Genomic DNA, 22,712 nt, shown 5'->3' on the forward strand with positions numbered 1-22,712 from the left:
AAATGCAGGCACCAGTTATACAGAAAGGTTGTTCTTACTCCAGAAGAAAGATATAAGAATTGTGACTCTCAGAGGTCCACGAGATCACACAAACAAACTGTTTATAAAATTGCAGACCTTGAAATACTACAAATTATGTGGAGAGTGAAAAATAAGTTGGTGCCAATACATATTCAAAACAAATGTATGTTAATCACAGATAGTAACAACAGAAGAAAGGGTAATTTCTGGGCACCATATTCACACACTTCACAAAAACAAAAGGGGGTTCTTGTAAAAGGGATCAGTTTATGGAATTCTTTGGACATTGTTCAAAAATCATGTAACACAATCACTCAATTCAATAAAATGTACTTGAAAAATATGAAGGCAACGAAACATAAGAACCAATGTTGGACAAATTTGAAACAGTCATTGATTTAGATGTAAAGTATTATTGTACCTTGTTATCGGCTAAAACAAATGAAAAACGGGTGAGCCGTCTGTTCAGAGCCAGCTCAGATTTTGGGAAAAAAAAGGGACATGAAATTTATAAGACAATGTATGTCTTCCTCATGCTCCTATTCAGCATTGAATACTTTGCTGTTGTTGTTTTTATCGTGTCTGTAATAACGCCATGGCTGAATAAATTTTTTTGAACTGAACTGAACTAAAATAAGGCATATTTGACTTTCTTATTTGTAAAAAGGGGCATCAATTTTGTTGCTTTTAAATGAGGCATTTAAGTGGAGAAGCTTTTAGATTTGGGTAAAGTGTTAAGAGGTGTTAAGAGGTAAACACACGCAACATCATCCTATTTTTATTTCTTTTTTCTCCCTGTTCTAAAATGACGGAGCTTCTTACTTTGCATTCTATGGTCAGGAGTGAGCGCTCTGTCCGTCCTATCTCTGCCCCGGTTGCTATGGAGACGCTCAAACACCGCGGACAGAGAGAGAGCTGACAGTCCTCAGGATCAGAGCACTTTCCCCTGGGCTTCTGCGGCTCCACACCGGCCCGGGACCTCCCTGGCCTCTCCCCAGAGCTGCACCTTCTGGAGCCAGGACCATGATCTGACCCATCACCATCAGGTATCGATTTAAATCTATTAAAGGTAAGAGAATGATGGCGAGGCAAATTTACATGTACAGCACATTTCAGGCCTTATAGCAACAACACAAGAATGCAACACAAATATTCAAAATGAAAGTAAGTAGTAGTAAGTTTGTCCCTCATTCTGAGCGTGGTGTCCTGCACTGGTCAGTCAGTCTCTGCAGTAAAAAAAAATCCACCAATCTCACAAAAACACAGCAAAGATGTACAAAAATATCCAGTAACAGAAACCACAAATGCCGCTGTACCAAGAGAGGGGGTTTGTTTACACGTTGCAAGATTGAAAATAAATAAATAAATAAATGGAATAAAAATCAATCAATCAATCAATGGAAACTAAAATACTATCAATTGCCCCATTTAGGCAGCAGTAAACAACCGCGTTTTCAGCCTTTTTTTTTCTTTTTTTAAAGGAACAGGCCACTGTTTTTCCAGACTTACAGTAGCCTATGCTGCGTCCGAAACGAGCAGATTGGTAAGAGCTCTTACGCCAAACCGGATGTGCGTCAGCGTCCGCCATGACAAGATGCTTCCAAATTGGGCTGTCAGTTAGGAAGGAGTTAGGAAAAGGAGCCTTGATGCTAACTGTCATAGCCACTTTAGCATAGGGACCTCTGATGCTAACGAACCGGTGATTAGGAGCTATGTGCCGTCCCATAAGCCACTGCATCATTTGGATTTTATTTCTCCTTAAATGTCTTTGTTTGGGCACGTTGTTGTTGTTGTTGTTGTTGTTGTTGTTGTTGTTGGACACTGTGCAGTAGGGGGCGACATTCGCTTTTGTTTGGCCTGCACTCCATCAATAACTAAAACAGCTGTTGGTGATGTCATTTCCCTTTCCCCAGTTTAATGACGGACGGATTGTTCAAAATGCTGCTGAAGCTCTAGTTCTCTAACTGCATAGATCGAACAGTCGACCTATGAAAGTTTAAGGAGTTAGTTGATAGTGTTAGTGCTTAGAAGCTACAATTTGATGGTTTCAGACGTAGCCATAGATATGTTTTTGCCTGAGCTTAGATGAGTTGATGTGTACCTGTCTGGTCTTTGTGCGTGCCCTCAGTCATGCAAAACGACCAAAGATGTTAGTATTCCTACAGCTCCAAACGGGGGGGAGTTGGAAGCTGCCACGCTCTTCCACGGGCACAAAGACCAGACAGGTACGGATCAACTCGTCTAAGCTCGGGTAAGAACATCTCAGTGTGGAAAAACGGTAGCCAGTCCCTTTAACCCCTTAACTCCCACCTGAACCGAGCACATTTTCTCCAGTTTGGCTTTACCCCAGTCCAAAAGCTTCTGGAAAAAAGCTGTGAAAATAGCAACAAAACTGAGACGAAAACAATGATGGAAATGTGACAAAAAAGTGAGAAAACATTGACAAAAAAGTGACGAAATATTGATGAAAAAGTGGCAAAAATGTCACAAGAAATTGACAAAAAATGACAAAACTGTGACAAAATGTGACCAAAAAAATCACAAAAATTGACGAAAAAAAAAAAAAATGTGACAAAAAAAAAGACAAAAATGTGACAAAATGTGACAATAAAATGATAAAAATGTGATAAAAAAATTGCAAAAATGTGATAAAAAATTGACAAAAAATGACAAAAATGTGACAAAAAATTGACAAAAAATGTGATAATTTTTTTTGTGCAAAAATGTGATAAAAAACTGACACAAAAATTACCAAAAATTACAAAAATGTGACAAAAATGTGACAAAAAAGTTTACAAAAATGAGTTGAATACCCAACAAAAAAATGATGGAAAAAAAATCTGATGACGTGAGGAAAAAGATCCTCTCGGTTCGGGCGGGAGTTAAGAGGTTAAGCCCCAAATGCAGGATATGCCCACATTAAAGTATAGTCTGACAAAACAAGAGTTAAAAAAAACACAAGAAGTAAAACATCTTGCAATTTGTGAAAATGTCGACTGTATCACCAAAAAATGCGACACAATGTTTTTTTTCATATTGTGCGGCTCTTGAAAATATGCTCAGGCGTTAAAGTGGCGTTAAAAGCCCTGACTGGACCCGGACTCTCTCCCCAGGATGGTCCCGGTCTGTGTCCAGTTTTGCGAGGACCCGCTGAGTCCGGTGGAGGTCCGGTCTGTGGTGCAGTCCCTGGACGAGGACCGGGTGCAGCTGGTCTCCCTGCGCGGGTGTCGTGTGTCGGACCAGGACTTCGGGAGGATCTGTGAGTCCGTGGGTCGGTCCCGGTCCCTGCTCCAGCTCCACCTGAGCCTGGGCCTGGTCTCGGGGCCAGACCGGACACGGGACCTGGCCCGCGCCCTGCTCCGGAACCGCGGACTCAACACGCTCTTGTGAGTACAAGAGTTTGCCCGGCATTGGTTTATGGTCAGGCTGACGGGAGGGCGTCTGTCTCTGTCCCAGTCTCCATGGCAACGCTCTGGAGGACCCCGACGCCCTGGTCCTGGTCCGGTCTCTGGCGCTGCACCCGGCTCTGCTCAGTCTGGACCTCGGGGACTGCTCTCTGTCGGACCAGACGCTGGAGCAGGTCTGCGGACTGCTGCCGCCCGACGGAGCCCGGCCAGGTGAGCGGGTACAGAGGGAGGGCGGGCACAGAGGGAGGGCACAGAGGGAGGGCGGGTACAGAGGGAGGGCACAGAGGGAGGGCGGGTACAGAGGGAGGGCACAGAGGGAGAGCGGGTACAGAGGGAGAGCGGGTACAGAGGGAGAGCGGGTACAGAGGGAGAGTGGGTACAGAGGGAGGGCGGGTACAGAGGGAGGGCGGGTACAGAGGGAGGGCGGACACAGAGGGAGGGCGGGTACAGAGGGAGAGTGGGTACAGAGGGAGGGCGGGTACAGAGGGAGAGTGGGTACAGAGGGCGGGCGGGTACAGAGGGAGGGCGGGTACAGAGGGAGGGCGGGTACAGAGGGAGGGCGGGTACAGAGGGAGGGCGGACACAGAGGAAGAGCAGACACAGAGGAAGAGCAGACACAGAGAGAGAGCGGGCACAGAGGGAGGGCGGGCACAGAGGGAGAGCGGGCACAGAGGGAGAGCGGGCACAGAGGGAGAGCGGGCATAGAGGGAGAGCGGACACAGAGGGAGAGCGGGCACAGAGGGAGGGCGGGCACAGAGGGAGAGCGGGCATAGAGGGAGAGCGGACACAGAGGGAGAGCGGGCACAGAGGGAGAGCGGGCACAGAGGGAGGGCGGGTACAGAGGGAGGGCGGGCACAGAGGGAGAGTGGACACAGAGGGAGAGCGGGTACAGAGGGAGAGCGGGTACAGAGGGAGAGCAGGCACAGAGGGAGAGCGGACACAGAGGGAGAGCGGGTACAGAGGGAGGGCGGGTACAGAGGGAGGGCGGGCACAGAGGGAGAGCAGGCACAGAGGGAGAGCGGACACAGAGGGAGAGCGGACACAGAGGGAGAGTGGACACAGAGGGAGAGCGGGCACAGAGAGAGAGCGGGTACAGAGGGAGGGCGGGTACAGAGGGAGAGCGGGTACAGAGGGAGGGCGGGCACAGAGGGAGGGCGGGCACAGAGGGAGGGCGGGTACAGAGGGAGGGCGGGTACAGAGGGAGGGCGGGCACAGAGGGAGAGTGGACACAGAGGGAGAGCGGGCACAGAGGGAGGGCGGGTACAGAGGGAGGGCGGGTACAGAGGGAGGGCGGGCACAGAGGGAGAGTGGACACAGAGGGAGAGCGGGCACAGAGAGAGAGCGGGTACAGAGGGAGGGCGGGTACAGAGGGAGAGCGGGTACAGAGGGAGGGCGGGCACAGAGGGAGAGCGGGCACAGAGGGAGAGCGGGCGCAGAGGGAGAGCGGGTATCAGGCTCAGAGCTAAAGACATCTCTGTGATTTCTATGTCACTTCCTGAAAACAATAAATATCACAAAAAATGTAAACAAATGAAAAATCTTATGTATTACTGTATTAACTTAACTATTATTATCAGTATTCACTGTTTCTGCTCCAGGGCTGAAGGAGCTGACGCTGAGTTCTAACCCGGCGGTCAGTGCTCGAGGCTGGACTCGTCTCTGCGTCGCTGTGGCCCACAGCTCCCAGCTCCGGGTCCTGCGCCTGGACTACAACGCCCTGGGTACGGTTTATTATAAAGAGAACAATATACAAGACTCCAGAATCACTGCGTCTGCTGGGGATCGTTTCTCCTCGTGTGAACCCAAACGTGAGCAGCTTTGAGGAAAAACTATTGAGCTGTGTCCGAATCAGCAGCAGAATGAGCGACATCATCTGCTAAGAGTTCACTAGACTCTGGTAAAAAGGGATTTCTGCGATAAACACCGACCGGGTAGTTTCATGTTTATGGATGATGATTATGATGATGATTAGTCCTGAAGGGGGCGCTATCGCATTGTTTATTTGTCATTTATTGATCGATAAGTCAATGTAGTAATTATCGAGACTAACGGTCAGAGCTAAAGGTCAGAGCTAAAGGTCAGAGCTAAAGGTCAGAGCTAACGGTCAGAGCTAACGGTCAAAGCTAACGGTCAGAGCTAAAGGTCAGAGCTAACGGTCAGAGCTAACGGTCAAAGCTAACGGTCAGAGCTAGCGGTCAGAGCTAACGGTCAGAGCTAACGGTCAGAGCTAACGGTCAAAGCTAACGGTCAGAGCTAAAGGTCAGAGCTAAAGGTCAGAGCTAAAGGTCAGAGCTAACGGTCAGAGCTAAAGGTCAGAGCTAAAGGTCAGAGCTAAAGGTCAGAGCTAAAGGTCAGAGCTAATGTTAGCGACTTTACACAGAAGCTGTTTATATTTAAGTGGTTTATTCATGAAAAATACACGACACGAGAATTTCACTCATTCTGATGTATTTAGTTCAGTGGTTTAGTCCTGGTTTGGACCTGGTTTAGTCCTGGTTTAGTCCTGGTTTGGACCTGGTTTAGTCCTGGTTTAGTCCTGGTTTAGTCCTGGTTTGGTCCTGGTTTAGTCCTGGTTTAGTCCTGGTTTAGTCCTGGTTTAGTCCTGGTTTGGTCCTGGTTTGGACCTGGTTTAGTCCTGGTTTAGTCCTGGTTTGGTCCTGGTTTAGTCCTGGTTTAGTCCTGGTTTAGTCCTGGTTTAGTCCTGGTTTAGTCCTGGTTTGGACCTGGTTTAGTCCTGGTTTAGTCCTGGTTTAGTCCTGGTTTGGTCCTGGTTTAGTCCTGGTTTAGTCCTGGTTTAGTCCTGGTTTAGTCCTGGTTTAGTCCTGGTTTGGTCCTGGTTTAGTCCTGGTTTAGTCCTGGTTTAGTCCTGGTTTAGACCTTGTTTAGTCCTGGTTTAGTCCTGGTTTAGTCCTGGTTTAGTCCTGGTTCAGTCCTGGTTTAGTCCTGGTTTAGTCCTGGTTTAGTCCTGGTTTAGTCCTGGTTTAGTCCTGGTTTAGTCCTGGAATAGTACTGGTTTAGTCCTGGTTTAGTCCTGGTTTAGTCCTGGTTTAGTCCTGGTTTAGTCCTGGTTTAGTCCTGGAGTAGTACTGGTTTGGACCTGGTTTGGACCTGGTTTAGTCCTGGTTTAGTCCTGGTTTAGTCCTGGTTTGGACCTGGTTTGGACCTGGTTTGGACCTGGTTTGGACCTGGTTTAGTCCTGGTTTAGTCCTGGTTTGGACCTGGTTTGGACCTGGTTCAGTCCTGGTTTAGTCCTGGTTTAGACCTGGTTTAGTCCTGGTTTAGTCCTGGTTTAGTCCTGGTTTAGTCCTGGTTTAGTCCTGGTTTGGACCTGGTTTGGACCTGGTTTGGACCTGGTTTGGACCTGGTTTAGTCCTGGTTTAGTCCTGGTTTGGACCTGGTTTGGACCTGGTTCAGTCCTGGTTTAGTCCTGGTTTAGACCTGGTTTAGTCCTGGTTTAGTCCTGGTTTAGTCCTGGTTTAGACCTGGTTTAGTCCTTGTTTAGTCCTGGTTTAGTCCTGGTTTGGACCTGGTTCAGTCCTGGTTTAGTCCTGGTTTAGTCCTGGTTTAGTCCTGGTTTGGTCCTGGCTCAGTCCTGGTTTAGTCCTGGTTTAGTCCTGGTTTGGACCTGGTCCTGATGCTGTGCTCTGTTGCTAGGAGACCGTGTTGCTGAGATGCTGGCTGTTGCCGTGGCGTCGAGCAGAACCCTGGAGACTCTGGACCTGGAAGGAACTGGACTCACCAACACCTCAGCCCAGGTCTGAACCGAGACTAAATCTTGACTAAACCAGGACTAACCCCGGACTGAACCAGAACTAAACCAGGTCCTGTCCTCTGCAGGTTTTTCGGGACCTTCTCCTCTTTTTTCCGACGAGTCTTAAAGTCCTGGTTTTGGCCGAGAACCGGATCAGTCCAGAGATCCAGACTGAGATCCAATACCTGCTCTCAGAGAACGACGACGAGCCAATCAGAGAGCGGTGTCTGCAGCAGCAGCCAATCAGAGAGCGGCGTCTACACCAGCAGCCAATCAGAGAGCGGCGTCGACAGCAGCCGCCAGTCCCAGCGCCGAGAGGCGGGCGCCGCGGTGAGGCCACTTTCAGAAAGTAGAACTGATCTTGTTTTTCACCAAACCACTGACAGATGAGCTGAGGCCTTTGTCGTCCTGCAGGGGGAGCTCACACGGTGCTGCTGACCTCGGGGCTCGGAGACAGCCTATTGGACGAGACAGAGATGTGACCCGCCCCCGAGCTCTGATTGGCCCTGAGACGTTTGTCTGAATGAACTGGATGTTTTTAATGTTTCTGTGGGTTTTGGCAACAAAGTAAATATGAAAGGTTTAGTCGAGTTCAAATCTGTGACCAGTCCCGGGTTTGGGATGTTTGTCAGACGTTTTCCGGCGGGTTTGAGACCAGGAAACGCTGACTGAAGTTTTATTATTTATTCAAACTCTTTCAATAAAACCTTTTTGTGCTGAACGGCTCAGAGTCAGAGTTTGTTTTCAAAGTTTATTCAACACGTTATTTACATTAAATAAATTCACATAAAACTGTGAAACAAAGTGCTACAAAAACATCACGCTCAGAATACACAAACTATACACAAATATACTCCAAATATACAAATATATTACAAATACACAAATACACTGAGTCTGAGAGTGAACAGTTCTGTAAACAAAGGGTTGTAAACTGTCTTTCTTCATGAGCTGCTTCACATCACACCTTAAGCTCCGCCCCTCACACCTTCTCTGTCCTTAAGCCACGCCCCCAGCGGCAGGGGGCGTGGCCACAGTGGCGGTGCAGCACTAAAGCGGCGGTTAACGTGACCAGCGCTAACGTGGCGATGGCGAGCGTGAGAACAGTAATGACCTGAGTCTGTGACAGAGAGGGGGCGCCGCTGCGCTCGCTCACCGTCACTCTGAGTGTGCGCTCACTGTGATTGGCCGGGGCGGGGGTAAGCTGACCCTGGCAGGTGGGGCCGCTGTAACCGTGGCGACAGAGGCAGCGGTAGCCGTTAGCTCGGTCCAGGCAACGGCCGCCGTTAGCGCACGGCTGACTGGCGCACTCGTCCACATTCACGGAGCAGAACCTCCCGATGAAGCCCGCCGCGCACGTGCACGTGAAGCGGTTCACGCCGTCCGTGCACGTGGCTCCATTTGCACACGGCGTCAGCGCACAGTCATCGACGTCCACCTCACAGCGAGCACCCGAGAAACCGACGAGACACCGGCACGAGAACGAGTCCGAGAATCCATCGCTGTCCTCGCACTGACCGCCGTTCAGACACGCAGACCTTCAAAATAAAGCAATGTTCAGACACGCAGACCTTCAAAATAAAACAACACACGCAGACCTTCAAAATAAAACAATGTTCAGACACGCAGACCTTCAAAATAAAACAATGTTCAGACACGCAGACCTTTAAAATAAAGCAATGTTCAGACACGCAGACCTTCAAAATAAAGCAATTTTCAGACACTCAGACCTTCAAAATAAAACAACACACGCAGACCTTCAAAATAAAACAACGTTCAGACACGCGGACCTTTAAAATAAAACAACGTTCAGACACGCAGACCTTTAAAATAAAACAACACATGCAGACCTTCAAAATAAAACAATGTTCAGACACGCTGACCTTCAAAATAAAACAACACACGCTGACCTTCAAAATAAAACAACACACGCTGACCTTCAAAATAAAACAACACACGCTGACCTTCAAAATAAAACAACACGCGCTGACCTTCAAAATAAAACAACACGCGCTGACCTTCAAAATAAAACAACACACGCTGACCTTCAAAATAAAACATTAACACAGGCCTCACCTGTGCAGGTGACATGGCCCCGCCCTGAGCTGGCAGCGGTCGCCGTGGTAACCCTGGGCGCACTCACAGGTCAGGTCCCCGTCCTCGTCCATCACACAGGTGCCTCCGTTCAGACAGGGGGCGCCGTGGAGGCAGGCGCGCAGGTCTGAAACAGGAAACACATGGACACATGAGCTCAGCGTCAGAAGATGATCACGTCTTTCTGTCAGGGCTCATTATTGAGGAAACAGCTCCCCCTGGTGGCCGTGAATCCTGCCCTTTGTGACTTCTTTAACCTCTTAACTCCCGCCTGAACCGAGAGGACCTTTTTCCTCACGTCATCAGATTGTTTTCCATCATTTTTTTCTTGGGTATTCAACTCATTTTTTTATAACTTTTTTGTCATTTTTTGTCACATTTTTGTCATTTTTTCGTCCATTTTTTTTTTTAATTTTTTGTCAAATTTTTGAAACTTTTTAATCAAATTTTTATCAAATTTTTGTAATTTTTTTGTAGCATTTTGTCACGTTTTTGTCATTTTTTTGTCATTTTTTTTTATCAATTTGTTGTCATTTTTTTGTCACATTTTTGTCATTTTATTGTTATTTTTTGTCATTTTTTTGGTCATTTTTTTCATATTTTTGGTCATTTTTTGTCAATTTTTTGTCAATTTTTTGACACATTTTTCGTACATTTTTTTAATCACATTTTTTGTCATTTTTTTGGTAATTTTTTGTCACATTTTTATCATTTTTTCGTCCGTTCTTTATCAAATTTTTGTCATTTTATGTCACATTTTGTCATTTTTTGTCATATTTTTGCATTTTTTGTCACATTTTTTGTCATTTTTTTGTCACATTTTTGTCATTTTTTCGGCAATTTTTTCTCACATTTTTGTCATTTTTTTTTGTCATTTTTTAAAAAAAAATAAAATTGGGTCAAATTTTTATCAATTTTTTGTAATTTTTTTTGTAGCATTTTTTCCACATTTTTGCCATTTTTTGTCATTTTTTGTCACATTTTTACGTCTGTTTTTTATCAAATTTTTGTCATTTTTTTGTCACATTTTTGTCATTTTTTGTCACATTTTTGTCATTTTTTGGTCATTTTTTGGTTATATTTTTGTCATTTTTTCGTCACATTTTTGTCATTTCCATCATTGTTTTCGTCTCAGTTTTGTTGCTATTTTCACAGCTTTTTTCGAAAAAACAAACAAATAAAACAAGTAAATTAAAAGTTGAGTCTATCCCTGCCCATTCATGCCAGTGGACGAGAGCTTCTGTTTCACCCACAGGGGGCGCTAACCTCCTGGGTCTCCTTCAGTACCTTTGCTGCAGAAGCGTCCTCCCCAGCCCTCTTCGCACAGACACTGCCAGGGCAGGTCACATGATCCGTGCACGCAGCCGGGCATGAGCGCGCACGTGTCACAGAGAGGCCCCTCCCACCCGGGGTCACACCTGGGGGAGAGAACGAGACGGGTGTGGGTGAGGGAGTGGGTGTGTGGGTGAGGAGGTGGGTGTGTGGGTGGGGAGGTGGGTGTGTGGGTGAGGAGGTGGGTGTGTGAGGAGGTGGGTGTGTGGGTGAGGGAGTGGGTGTGTGGGTGAGGAGGTGGGTGTGTGGGTGAGGGAGTGGGTGTGTGGGTGAGGAGGTGGGTGAGTGATGGGGATGGAGGTGGGTGTGTGGGTGAGGAGGTGGGTGAGTGAGGAGGTGGGTGTGTGGGTGAGGGAGGGGGTGTGTGGGTGAGGAGGTGGGTGTGTGGGTGAGGAGGTGGGTGTGTGGGTGTGTGGGTGTGTGGGTGAGTGAGGGGGTGTGTGGGTGAGGGAGGGGGTGTGTGGGTGAGTGAGGGGCTGTGTGAGTGAGGAGGTGGGTGTGTGGGTGAGGGAGGTGGGTGTGTGGGTGAGGGAGGGGGTGTGTGGGTGAGGGAGTGGGTGTGTGGGTGAGGGAGTGGGTGTGTGGGTGAGGGAGGAGGTGGGTGGGTGAGGAGGTGGGTGTGTGGGTGAGGAGGTGGGTGTGTGGGTGAGGAGGTGGGTGTGTGGGTGAGGGAGGAGGTGGGTGGGTGAGGAGGTGGGTGTGTGGGTGGGTGAGGAGGTGGGTGGGTGAGGGAGTGGGTGTGTGGGTGTGGAGGTGGGTGTGTGGGTGAGGAGGTGGGTGTGTGGGTGAGGAGGTGGGTGTGTGGGTGAGGAGGTGGGTGGGTGAGGGAGTGGGTGTGTGGGTGAGGAGGTGGGTGTGTGGGTGAGGAGGTGGGTGAGTGAGGAGGTGGGTGTGTGGGTGAGGAGGTGGGTGTGTGGGTGAGGAGGTGGGTGTGTGGGTGAGGGAGTGGGTGTGTGGGTGAGGAGGTGGGTGTGTGGGTGAGGAGGTGGGTGTGTGGGTGAGGGAGTGGGTGAGTGGGTGAGGGAGTGGGTGTGTGGGTGAGGAGGTGGGTGTGTGGGTGAGGAGGTGGGTGTGTGGGTGAGGGAGTGGGTGTGTGGGTGAGGAGGTGGGTGTGTGGGTGAGGAGGTGGGTGTGTGGGTGAGGAGGTGGGTGTGTGGGTGAGGAGGTGGGTGAGGAGGTGGGTGTGTGGTTGTGTGGGTGAGGAGGTGGGTGTGTGGGTGAGGAGGTGGGTGTGGAGGTGGAGGGAGTGGGTGAGTGGGTGTGGAGGTGGGTGTGTGGTTGTGTGGGTGAGGAGGTGGGTGTGTGGGTGAGGAGGTGGGTGTGAGGGAGGGGGTGTGTGGGTGAGGGAGGTGGGTGTGTGGGTGAGTGAGTGGGTGTGTGGGTGAGGAGGTGGGTGAGGAGGTGGGTGTGTGGGTGAGGAGGTGGGTGTGTGGGTGAGGAGGTGGGTGAGGAGGTGGGTCTGACCTGCAGAGTCCGGAGTGGTCGCAGCGGCTGTTGGTGGAGTTACACTGACACTCACTTCCTGTGGGGGAGGAAGGGCATCAGGGTTAGAGTCACTGAAGGAAACAAGTTCCATCGTCAACATGAGAATCACATTTAAGACGTTACTTCCTCAAAGAGCTGCAAACATTCAGAGGAACAACATCGGAGCAAAGCAAAACATCACAGACACTGAGCCACTTCCTCCTGGACCGTCTCCAGATGTGGAGCCAGACGAACGCTCAGAAACACCTGGCTGGAGGAGTAATCTATTGTACATGTTTTTTTAGTGGTAGGGGAAAGCTACGCAGACACAATGAGTCCACTGAACCATATACGTTTGATATAATGCAGGAAAAAAAGAGTAAAATTTTGTGGTGTTGTTATGTGTAAACCTACCATAAAGTTTCAAAGGGATTTCCTCAGTTTAAATTGTTTCCTTAGAGCGGGTTAGGCAAGTTTGCATCGTGGAGGCCGATTTTCATGATCGCCAAAACACCCAAGGGCCGAACCTCGACATTGTGGCCTAAAGTTAAAGGAATAGGCCACCGTTTTTCCATACTGAGATATGTTCTTACCTTAGCTTTGACGAGTTCTTTAGGACCTGTCTGGTCTTCATCCGTGCCTTCAGTCACGTAAACACAGCGCAGACGGCGTTAGCATTTAGCCTCTCCCTCTCTCCACTATAGCTCCAAAACAGGTCAAGATAGAAGCTACCAAGCTCTTCCACGTTTTCCCTATTTAAATATGGTTACGTGAAGTGTTCCACTACAAAGTATAATTACACAAAATTAAACAATGTGGATTTTCTAAGCGGATAAAAGGGGGAACTATATTGTAAGGCGTAATAATACCAGGAGTAATTTGGCATCCGCACAGTAAAGTGAAGATTACACGTGGAAGAGCTCGGTAGCTTCTATCTTGACCTGTTTTGGAGCTACAGAGGAGAGAGGGAGAGGCTAAATGCTAACGCCGTCTGCGCTGTGTTTACGTGACTGAAGGCACGGGGGAAGATCAGACAGGTCCTAAAGAACTCGTCAAAGCTCAGGTAAGAACATATCTCGGTGTGTAAAAACGGTGGCCTGTTCCTTTAAGAACTATTTTCTGCAAATGCCAATGTTTTATATCAGTGTTTCCCAAGTGGCTTTGAGACCCACCATTTCCCTCGGAGGACGAGCCGAGGACCCAAATAAAACAAACTATTGTCATATATCGTATAAAATGTTGTATTTTCCCACACAAGTTTTTGTTGAACAAGCAGCAGATTTCCCTTCATGATCAAAACAACCCAATAGAATTCACTTTTGTCAGACAGAGTTAGTGTTTCTGTGCAGTTTCAGATGGAAAACATTGAATAAAAGTTCCCTATAGACTCGCGACCCACTGAAAATGGTTCCGTGACCAAGGCCGTGGGAACCCAGGGTGCTGGGGGGGGGGCTGCAGCACCCCCTGGTGGATAGTTTGGGAACAGCAAGCAATATTATTAAATAGGAAATATGCGCAGAAAAAGCGTTTTGGGGGTAAATTTTGTCTCTCAGCACCCCCTAACTAAAATATCTTCCCACGGCTCTGTCCGTGACCCACTTTTGGGTCCCGACCCACCAGTTGAGAATCACTGTTAAACATTATATACGACCAAGCGGGACATTTGTAAAATACTGACACCATTTCTCGCATTTTTAGACTCACTTCAACAGGTATTTGATCTCTTATTTATAATCATCTTGGGGGCCAGAGGTTTTGTGCTGGAGGGCCGGATTTGGCGTTGCCGGATTTGAAAGGCCAGACGCCTTAGAGCATCTGGCCTTTGATTGGTCCATCATCGTGGTCCATCATTGAGTCGGGACCTGGTTAGACCCGGATCAGGACCCGGGGGCAGGTCTATCTTTAGCGTGTGCATCTGTGGCGTGTTGTGCATCTGTGGCGTGTTGTGCATCTGTGGCGTGTTGTGCATCTGTGGCGTGTGGCGGTCGCGTGGCTCAGCTGTTTGTCTCCAGAGGAACATTATCGCTTTGGCCTCCGACCTCTGACCCCGACAACAGGCTTCAGAGCGAAGCCCCGGCGTCTCCGAAGGTTTTACACATTTGTTTTGGTTCACGATCCCGAGGTGAGGGAAGAGCAACGAGGAAACGCTCAGGGGCCGATGTAAATGTGCGGGAGACAGAAGGATTAATCTGTGGGGGCGGCGCTCGCCAAATGTTCCCACACGGTGATTAAACAGCACGAACCTCTTAACTTAGCCTGAACCAAGAGGATCTTTTTCCTCACGTCACCAGATTTTTTTTCCATTATTTTTTTGTTGGGTATTCAACTCATTTTTGTAACTTTTTTGTCATTTTTTTTGTCATTTTTGTCAATTTTTTTTCCTATTTTTGTCAATTTTTTAATCAATTTTTTTTCCTTTTTTTGTCTCATTTTTGTCAATTTTTTGTATTTTTTTTGTCACATTTTTGTCATTTTTTTGTCACATATTTTTTTGTCATATTGGTCACAGAGAAGGGAGAACGACGGGAGGCACAGAGAGAGAAATAGAGAGGGGGGAGACACAAAAAGGCTGATTCTAAAAAGTGTAAACTTCCTTCTCCTCATCGTCAGGAGCTCCTTTAGCACCTCCTTTAACCCCTTAACTCCCGCCTGAACCGAGCACATTTTCTCCAGTTTGGCTTTACCCCAGTCCAAAAGCTTCTGGAAAAAAGCTGTGAAAATAGCAACAAAACTGAGACGAAAACAATGATGGAAATGTGACACAATGTGAGAAAAAAAAGGACAAAAATATGCCTTTTTTTTTGTTGAAATTGACAAAAAATGACAAAAATGTGACAAAAAAAATGACCAAAAAAATGACAAAAAAATGACAAAATTGTGACAAAAAATGACAAAAAAAATGACAAAAAAGTTACAAAAATGAGTTGAATACCAAACAAAAAAATGATGGAAAAAAAATCTGATGACGTAAGGAAAAAGATCCTCTCGGTTCAGGTGGGAGTTAAGAGGTTAACACCTCCTGTAGCTCCTCATCAGCCCATAAGGAGCTAAGAACAATCAGCCACTGTCTATATAAAAGTATAAAGCCGGTCATGCAGCGTTAGAGCCACAGCAGAATCTGGAAGTTCTATCAACACAAACATTGCTCAGATTATACTTGTTATTATACAGGAGGATCTGGAGCGTTTATCGTACGGCGTAACTTCCTGGTTGTTTCCTCCTCTGGGTGAGGAAGGTCCAGATCGTCCTGACGCAGAAGGAGCAGCTGAAGCTCCAGTTCTTCACCACTTGTTTGTGCAGCTGATAAACTGAATTTCCTTCGGGATTAATAAAGTATGTCGTATCAGACTGTGAAAGATTCCTGAACCTCATGACGTCGCCTCAAAGGTTGAGGACCAGGACAAAGGAGCTACTGTTTTTAGATGCAGTCAAAGTCTGAACATCTGTTGACCAATGACCAGCAGCTGGATTCTGTTCCACACTGGTCACAGACGGAGCTGTGGGGGCGACAAGGCGCGTCCGAGACATGAGCAACGGACACACAGAGCACATGATGCAACACTGCACTGAGACAGATGTGGCTCAGGCCGCGCAGCTGTTTCTGTCCTGGGAGAGGCATAACCCGAACACTTTGTATTTCTGTTTCTTCTTCTTTTTAACTTAAACTTAAGCAGTAAAAGTATTTAATACAAAACTCATTATTTTCAAGAAATGTAGATCATGGTGTTCAACGTGGAAACCGTGTTGTATATTTGTCTCCACTGGACTCCTTTATCAGGAAATAAACCCGCAGCTGTCCTCCTCCTCCTCCTCCTCCTCCTCCTCCTCCTCCTCCTCCTCCTCCTCCTCCTCCTCCTCCTCCTCCTCGTCCTCCTCGTCCTCGTCCTCCTCGTCCTCCTCCTCCTCCTCCTCCTCGTCAGCTTTAAACAGACTCTGCAGAACGCTGTGACCTCACTTGAGCGCTCGGGCTCAGGTTGAGCCTCTGTTACTGTGAGGCTCAGTTCAGTGTAAGCGTAACTTAAACTCATTTAAAACGAGATGAAAAGGCCCAGACTTCCTGATCCACACACTCCTCCTCCTCCTCCTCCTGCTCCTCCTCGTCCTCCTCGTCCTCCTCCTCCTCCTCCTCCTCCTCCTCGTCAGCTTTAAACAGACTCTGCAGAAGGCTGTGACCTCACTTGAGCGCAGGACGTTAAAACCCTCTGTAACTGGGCTCAGATGAAAAGGCCCAGACTTCCTGATCCACACTCTCCTCCTCCAGATGTTCTGACCCCGAGGCCACACCAGGCCAGCTCGGAGACACAGTCCCACCAGCGTGGGACGACTGTGAGAGACCAGGAGGCATCCGGAACATGCCCGAGCCACCTCAGCTGCTCCTTTTGAGGTGAAGGAGCAGCGACTCTACTCCGAGCTCCTCCCGGGTAACTGAGCTCCTCACCCCCAGCCGCCCTGAAACTCATTTCGGCCGCTTGTATTCGCGATCTCGTCCTTTAAGTCATTACCCAGATCTCATGACCACAGGTGAGGGAGCGTAGATCGGTCGGTAAATCGAGAGCTTCGCCCCGACTCAGTTACAGCGACCGCATGACTGCTGACGCCGCTCCATCCGCCCCTCACTGAGAACAAGACCCCGAGATACTTGAACTCCTCCACTTGAGGCGAGGACTCCCCACCGACCTGAAGAGGGGAAGCACCTTGTTCCGGTGGAGAACCATGGCCTCGGATTTGGAGGTGCTGATCCTCATCCCGGCCGCAAACCGCCCCAGAGCAGCTGAAGGTCCTGATTGGATGAAGCCAACGGAACAACATCACTGAATCAGTGAAGAACTAACCATGTCATTGTGAAGATTAGGCTTTGTTTTGTTTCCAGGAGAAACAATATGTTACAGTGTCTCCCCTTAATCGATTACAAAACAATCAGCCTTGATCTGTGTTAAAACGTGCCTGTGCGTGTGTGTGTGTGTGTGTGTGCATGTGCGTGTGCATGTGTGTGTGTGTGTGTGTGTGTGTGTGTGTGTGTGTGCATGTGCGTGTGCATGTGTGTGTGTGTGCATGTGCGTGTTCGTGTGCATGTGCGTGTGCATGTGCGTGTTCCTGTGCACCGTGGCCTTGTGTCGCGTCTAAATTTACCTCCTCATTGTCTGCCCTGAGCTCCGTTCACCGAGCGGCTCAGAGCGCGATCAGTGGCTCCTATTGTCCAGCTGTCACCGACGGCAACAGCTGCGGCGCATTCCACATAACTCCATCAGGCTCCTCGGCCGCCGGGACATTCCAAACATCTCACACGCACCGCACTGTCCCACAGCTCCACAGATCCACCGTGACTTCAACAGGACTGACACCGAGTCCCGAAGATCAGTCCCAGAGCCACAGAACACTGAACATCTGCTCCACACTGTCCCACAGCTCCACAGTGACTTCAACAGGACTGACACCGAGTCCCGAAGATCAGTCCCAGAGCTGCAGAACCCCGAACATCTGGTCCACACTGTCCCACAGCTCCACAGACCCACCGTGACTTCAACAGGACTGACACCGAGTCCTGAAGATCAGTCCCAGAGCTGCAGAACACCCCGAACATCTGCTCCACACTGTCCCACAGCTCCACAGACCCACCGTGACTTCAACAGGACTGACACCGAGTCCTGAAGATCAGTCCCAGAGCTGCAGAACACTGAACATCTGCTCCACACTGTCCCACAGCTCCACAGTGACTTCAACAGGACTGACACCGAGTCCCGAAGATCAGTCCCAGAGCCGCAGAACACTGAACATCTGCTCCACACTGTCCCACAGCTCCACAGATCCACCGTGACTTCAACAGGACTGACACCGAGTCCCGAAGATCAGTCCCAGAGCTGCAGAACACTGAACATCTGCTCCACACTGTCCCACAGCTCCACAGATCCACCGTGACTTCAACAGGACTGACACCGAGTCCTGAAGATCAGTCCCAGAGCTGCAGAACACTGAACATCTGCTCCGCACTGTCCCACAGCTCCACAGCTCCACCGTGACTTCAACAGGACTGACACCGAGTCCTGAAGATCAGTCCCAGAGCTGCAGAACACTGAACATCTGCTCCGCACTGTCCCACTGTCCCACAGCTCCACAGATCCACCGTGACTTCAACAGGACTGACACCGAGTCCCGAAGATCAGTCCCAGAGCTGCAGAACACTGAACATCTGCTCCACACTGTCCCACAGCTCCACAGATCCACCGTGACTTCAACAGGACTGACACCGAGTCCTGAAGATCAGTCCCAGAACACTGAACATCTGCTCCACACTGTCCCACAGCTCCACCGTGACTTCAACAGGACTGACAGGTGGTTTCCATGGGACAATAAGGGAGGCGTTTGAGGATAAAGTCGTGTTTTAGGGCCAATCTCACCGGAGAAGAGTTGTGGAGACGTTGTGGAGATTGCCATGAATGATAGTCTCCACAACGTCTCCACAACTCGGGCCTCTCTCACTGGCCTAGAGACGAGCTGTAGACTTAGGTTGCTGCTGGTCATGGAGATGTCTCCGAGACGTCCACTGGAGATAAGGCGAGGTCTCCGCGAGGTCTCTGGGAGGTCTCCGCGAGGTCTCTGGGAGGTCTACACGGTCTAATTGTCTCCCTACCACTAAAAACATGAACAATAGGCGGATCTAGCCAGATGTTTCTGACCATCAGCCTGGCTCCACATCTGATTCGGTGAAACATTCCCAGAAAATGAATTAATATCTTGAATGAGATCAGTCGACGACCTGAACATCCTGGTTATTACGGTCATTATTGTGAAAGAGTGGTTCAGGGAGCATAATGAGACTCTTATGGATGTGCTGGAGAAGGCTTTGTGCAGTGATCACACTCTCACATCATCAATTCAAGATCTTGGGAAAAATGAATGCGACGCTGGATTCTGGATTCTGGATTCTCCACGGCATCCTTTTAACCTCTTAACCCCCGCCTAAACCAAATGCATTCTGTCCTCTTTTATACAGGCCTGTGTAACACCTCATTAACAAAACTGATCTTTTTCCTCACGTTGTGTCACCTTTTGTATGTTTTTTCTTTCTTTCTTTTTTCCCATTTTTGTCACATTTTTGTTGAATTTTTTCCACATTTTTGTTGAATTTTTGTCACATTTTTGTTGAATTTTTGTTGAATTTTTGTTGAATTTTTGTTGAATTTTTGTTGAATTTTTGTTGAATTTTTGTTGAATTTTTGTCACATTTTTTGTTGAATTTTTGTCACATTTTGTTGAATTTTTTCACATTTTTGTTGAATTTTTATCACATTTTTGTTGATTTTTTGTCACATTTTTGTTGAGTTTTTGTTGAATTTTTGTTGATTTTTTGTCACATTTTTGTTGAATTTTTGTCACATTTTTGTTGAATTTTTTTTCACATTTTTGTTGAATTTTTGTCACATTTTTGTTGAATTTTTTCAAATTTTTGTTGAATTTTTGTCTCATTTTTGCTGAATTTTTGTCACATTTTTGTTGAATTTTTGTCTCATTTTTGTTGAGTTTTTGTCACATTTTTGCGTTTACATCCTTGATTTCTTCTCATTTTTTGTGGCTGTTTTGGCATTTTTTCCCAAGAAGCTTTTTGATTAGGGTAAAGCCAAACTGGAGAAAATGGGATCCGTTCAGGTGGGAGTTAAGAGGTTAAAGGAACAGGCCACCGTTCTTCCAGACTGAGATCTGTTCTTACCAGAGTTTAGACGAGTTCATGTGTACCTGTCTGGTCTTTGTGTCTGTGGAAGAGCTCGGTCGCTTCCAACTTCACCCCAGTTTGGAGCTATAGGAACATGCTGGGAGAGGCCAAATGCTAACAACATCTTTGGTCGTTGTGCCTGACTGAGGGCACACACAACGACCAGACAGGTACACATCAACTCGTCTAAGCTCAGGTAAGAACATATCTCAGTGTGGAAAAACGGTGGCCTGTTTTGGGGGGGTAGAAAGTGCACAGTTCTGCCGCAGCTGTTGTCCTTAACCATAAGACTGGTTTACAACTAATTTAGTTTCTGATTTACAATGTGCTGAATCCAAAAGTCACATTGGTTTTGCTCAATCAGGTAAGAAATGTTTTCTGCTGTGTAACGTCTGGTCCTCTGTCCACAGTTTGGGGGAGACTGTGGTGGGAACATCATTTGCATTTGTGCAGATATGTTGGAACAAACGAGCCTGCGTTGGTCAAAAGCTTTAAACAGGTACTTAAGTTCAGGTCTTCAAAATGCCCCCAAAATATGACAGAAAAATACAATGTAGGGCTGCTCGATTATTGAAAAAATAATAATCACCATTATTTTTGTCAGAATTGAAATCACAATTATTCAAACGATTATTTGTTGCCTTTAAAAAAAAGTATTTATTTTATTTATTTATTAATCAAAACACTATGATGATATTTTATGTTTTCTGAACAGTCATAAAAGTACAAATGATTTCAAGTTTGCCCCCTGCTGGCCAGCCCTCACACCGGCCCCCTGCTGGCCAGCCCTCACACCTGCGCAAGCAAACTGAGCAGTGCGGCCTGATGACATCATCACACAGCGCTGTTTGTTTTTATGTCAGACAAAAGCGTGAGCCACGGCACGTGAAAAGCGAAGGGAAAATAATCCCAGCGCCGTGAAATAACGCAAGTCTGCTTTGCAAAAAAAAAAAAAAATAAATAAAAAATAGAAATATATATATATATATTATAATCGATTCTTTGCGATTATGCTAATTTTGTAATCGTTTATTGTTGTAATCGAAATCGTAAGGGAATTTCGATTAGTTGCACAGCCCTAATACAATGTAAAGCAGAACGACAGAAAGTCAGCATCATGTGTAATACAGAGAACATAACATTCCACTTAGCACCTGATACAGATGTTTCAGATTAAACACCTCACAGAAAGTATGTTTTTTTGACTGTAATGAAACGAGCTGTTGGTGATTCTGAGCCGGCTCCACATCTGGAGACGGGCCCCTGACACAGAGGAACCTTTTCACTGCGGGATCAATAAAGCTCAGCCCGACAGTAAACAGGCGGTCAGATTCACACAGTAACTGTCTGTGGGACCAGTGGATTAAACCAGGCTAACTGCGCGCGGTAAAACTGAGTAACGCTCTACACCAGGGGTAGGCAAGTTTTCTTAGGAGGGCCAATTTTTTTCATTGTAAAATGACCGAGGGCCAAAGTAAAGCACTACACTGGAAAACAATACCATCTTAAATGAGATAAATGAGATAAATGACTTAAAATTGCTTGAATAAAGGTTCTTTATGTTGAATTTGAGTCTGTTTGGACTAATCTAAGATAAAGATACAAATGCTGATGCCAATGGAACGAGCATAAACCCACTTTGAAATCAGACAAATGAACTTTTACTTTTAAAAAAGATTTGTTTTTCACTTGAAATTATTCAATATAATCTGAGATAAGAGAATAATGACTTGTTCCATTGGCGATAAGATGTTTTATCTGATCTAAGACCAAATCTACTCAAACTTTAGATTGGATCTTAATTCAAGTAGGTTTCTGTCATTTCTTCTATAATTATTATTATTTATTTTTTTCAGTGCACTTTCTACAAATGCCAGAGTTGTACATAATGTGACCTAATTGGGTGCATTGACAGTATTTCTCCCATTTAACCTTAAAAATGTTAAAGTACTTTCTGATTTGTGTCATAATGTTTCTCAAAATCACCTTGAGGGCCAGCGGTTCTGTGCTGGAGGGCCGGATTTGGCCCCCGGACCTGACGTTGCCCACCCCTGCTCTAGAGTTTAATCCTGTTGTTATTACGTAGCGCCTCCATCACAGATCCTCAGTGGGACTTACCTTGTGCGCTGCTGCTTTGGATTTGGATGCAGATGAAGAACAGAAGAAGAAATCCAGCCGCTCCAGGAGTCATCGTGAAAACCGGGACTCAACCAAGACTGAAGCGGGACTGAAGCGGGACTGAAGCGGGACTGAAGCGGGACTGAAGCGGGACTGAAGCCACACTGGATCCTGTCAAAGTGTGACAATAGAGAAACAGATGAATGAAGAGGAGGAGGAGGAGCGAACAGGAGCCGACTCGCCCCGACACATTCCACTGATTTACGCTGAGGGGGAGAGAGGGGGGGGGGGGGGGGGGGGGGGGGAGGGGGGGGGGAGACTTCGGTCGTGTCACAGTCGTCTCCTCAGACTCTGGAGCGGTGCAGTTTTGGAGCCGATGACGTCACTAAGTCCAGCGGCGCTGAATCCTCTGGAGAAACACACAGCGCCGCGATAATGAAGTGACAAAGCAGTGACTTTACCGTCTCCAGAATCCAGAATTGCTATAACTACTCAAACAACACAATAGTAACTTAGGGGCGAGACATGGATCACGACAGGCACAAAAAAGCCTCGTCCTTTTAACACATCACACAGTATAGGAGGTAAACATCATCCACCAAGGCAACCAGTCAGGGCAGCTGGGCGGGGCTTCCACCCACTCTCAACAGGCCACTATACACTCTGGCTTTTTAACACCACCTCACTAGACAGGGTACACAAATTGGACATGTCTTTGATCTAATATCAATAACAAATAGTGGATAGTAATGACAATAAGGAAGTGGCAAGATGGCAGATTATAAAGTCCAATATGACTATATGAAATCAGACATTC

General features: G+C 47.4%; 2 protein-coding genes across 2 annotated transcripts; one reads left to right on the top strand and one right to left on the bottom strand.

The window, feature by feature from the left end:
- Positions 1-849: 849 nt before the first annotated feature.
- On the top strand, positions 850-7,758 carry lrrc73 (leucine rich repeat containing 73). Its single transcript, XM_079567528.1, has 7 exons — positions 850-1,067; positions 3,135-3,407; positions 3,478-3,638; positions 5,027-5,149; positions 7,083-7,183; positions 7,266-7,509; positions 7,594-7,758. Exons 2-7 carry the CDS (start codon positions 3,136-3,138, stop codon positions 7,659-7,661), a joined length of 969 nt encoding a protein of 322 aa, XP_079423654.1. The 5' UTR covers positions 850-1,067; position 3,135; the 3' UTR covers positions 7,662-7,758.
- A 386-nt stretch (positions 7,759-8,144) lies between these two features.
- dlk2 (delta-like 2 homolog) lies at positions 8,145-21,975 on the bottom strand. The gene is made up of 5 exons (XM_079567145.1): positions 21,896-21,975; positions 12,070-12,127; positions 10,561-10,691; positions 9,256-9,400; positions 8,145-8,717 (listed from the first exon to the last, which is right to left on the bottom strand). Exons 1-5 carry the CDS (start codon positions 21,966-21,968, stop codon positions 8,162-8,164), a joined length of 963 nt encoding a protein of 320 aa, XP_079423271.1. The 5' UTR covers positions 21,969-21,975; the 3' UTR covers positions 8,145-8,161.
- Positions 21,976-22,712: the final 737 nt, after the last annotated feature.

The sequence above is a fragment of the Gobius niger genome, assembly GCF_951799975.1.
Source record: "Gobius niger genome assembly, chromosome: 12".
In the NCBI taxonomy this organism is placed as follows: Eukaryota; Metazoa; Chordata; class Actinopteri; order Gobiiformes; family Gobiidae; genus Gobius; species Gobius niger.

Coding starts and splice junctions, on each gene's coding strand:
- dlk2 (XM_079567145.1), bottom strand. CDS start 21,968: ATGACTCCTGGAGCGGCTGGATTTCTTCTTCTGTTCTTCATCTGCATC. Junction 9,401..10,560: donor AGGACGCTTCTGCAGCAAAG/GTACTGAAGGAG, acceptor TTCCTGTTTCAG/ACCTGCGCGCCTGCCTCCAC. Junction 8,718..9,255: donor GGGCCATGTCACCTGCACAG/GTGAGGCCTGTG, acceptor TTTATTTTGAAG/GTCTGCGTGTCTGAACGGCG.
- lrrc73 (XM_079567528.1), top strand. CDS start 3,136: ATGGTCCCGGTCTGTGTCCAGTTTTGCGAGGACCCGCTGAGTCCGGTG. Junction 5,150..7,082: donor CCTGGACTACAACGCCCTGG/GTACGGTTTATT, acceptor CTCTGTTGCTAG/GAGACCGTGTTGCTGAGATG. Junction 7,184..7,265: donor TCACCAACACCTCAGCCCAG/GTCTGAACCGAG, acceptor TGTCCTCTGCAG/GTTTTTCGGGACCTTCTCCT.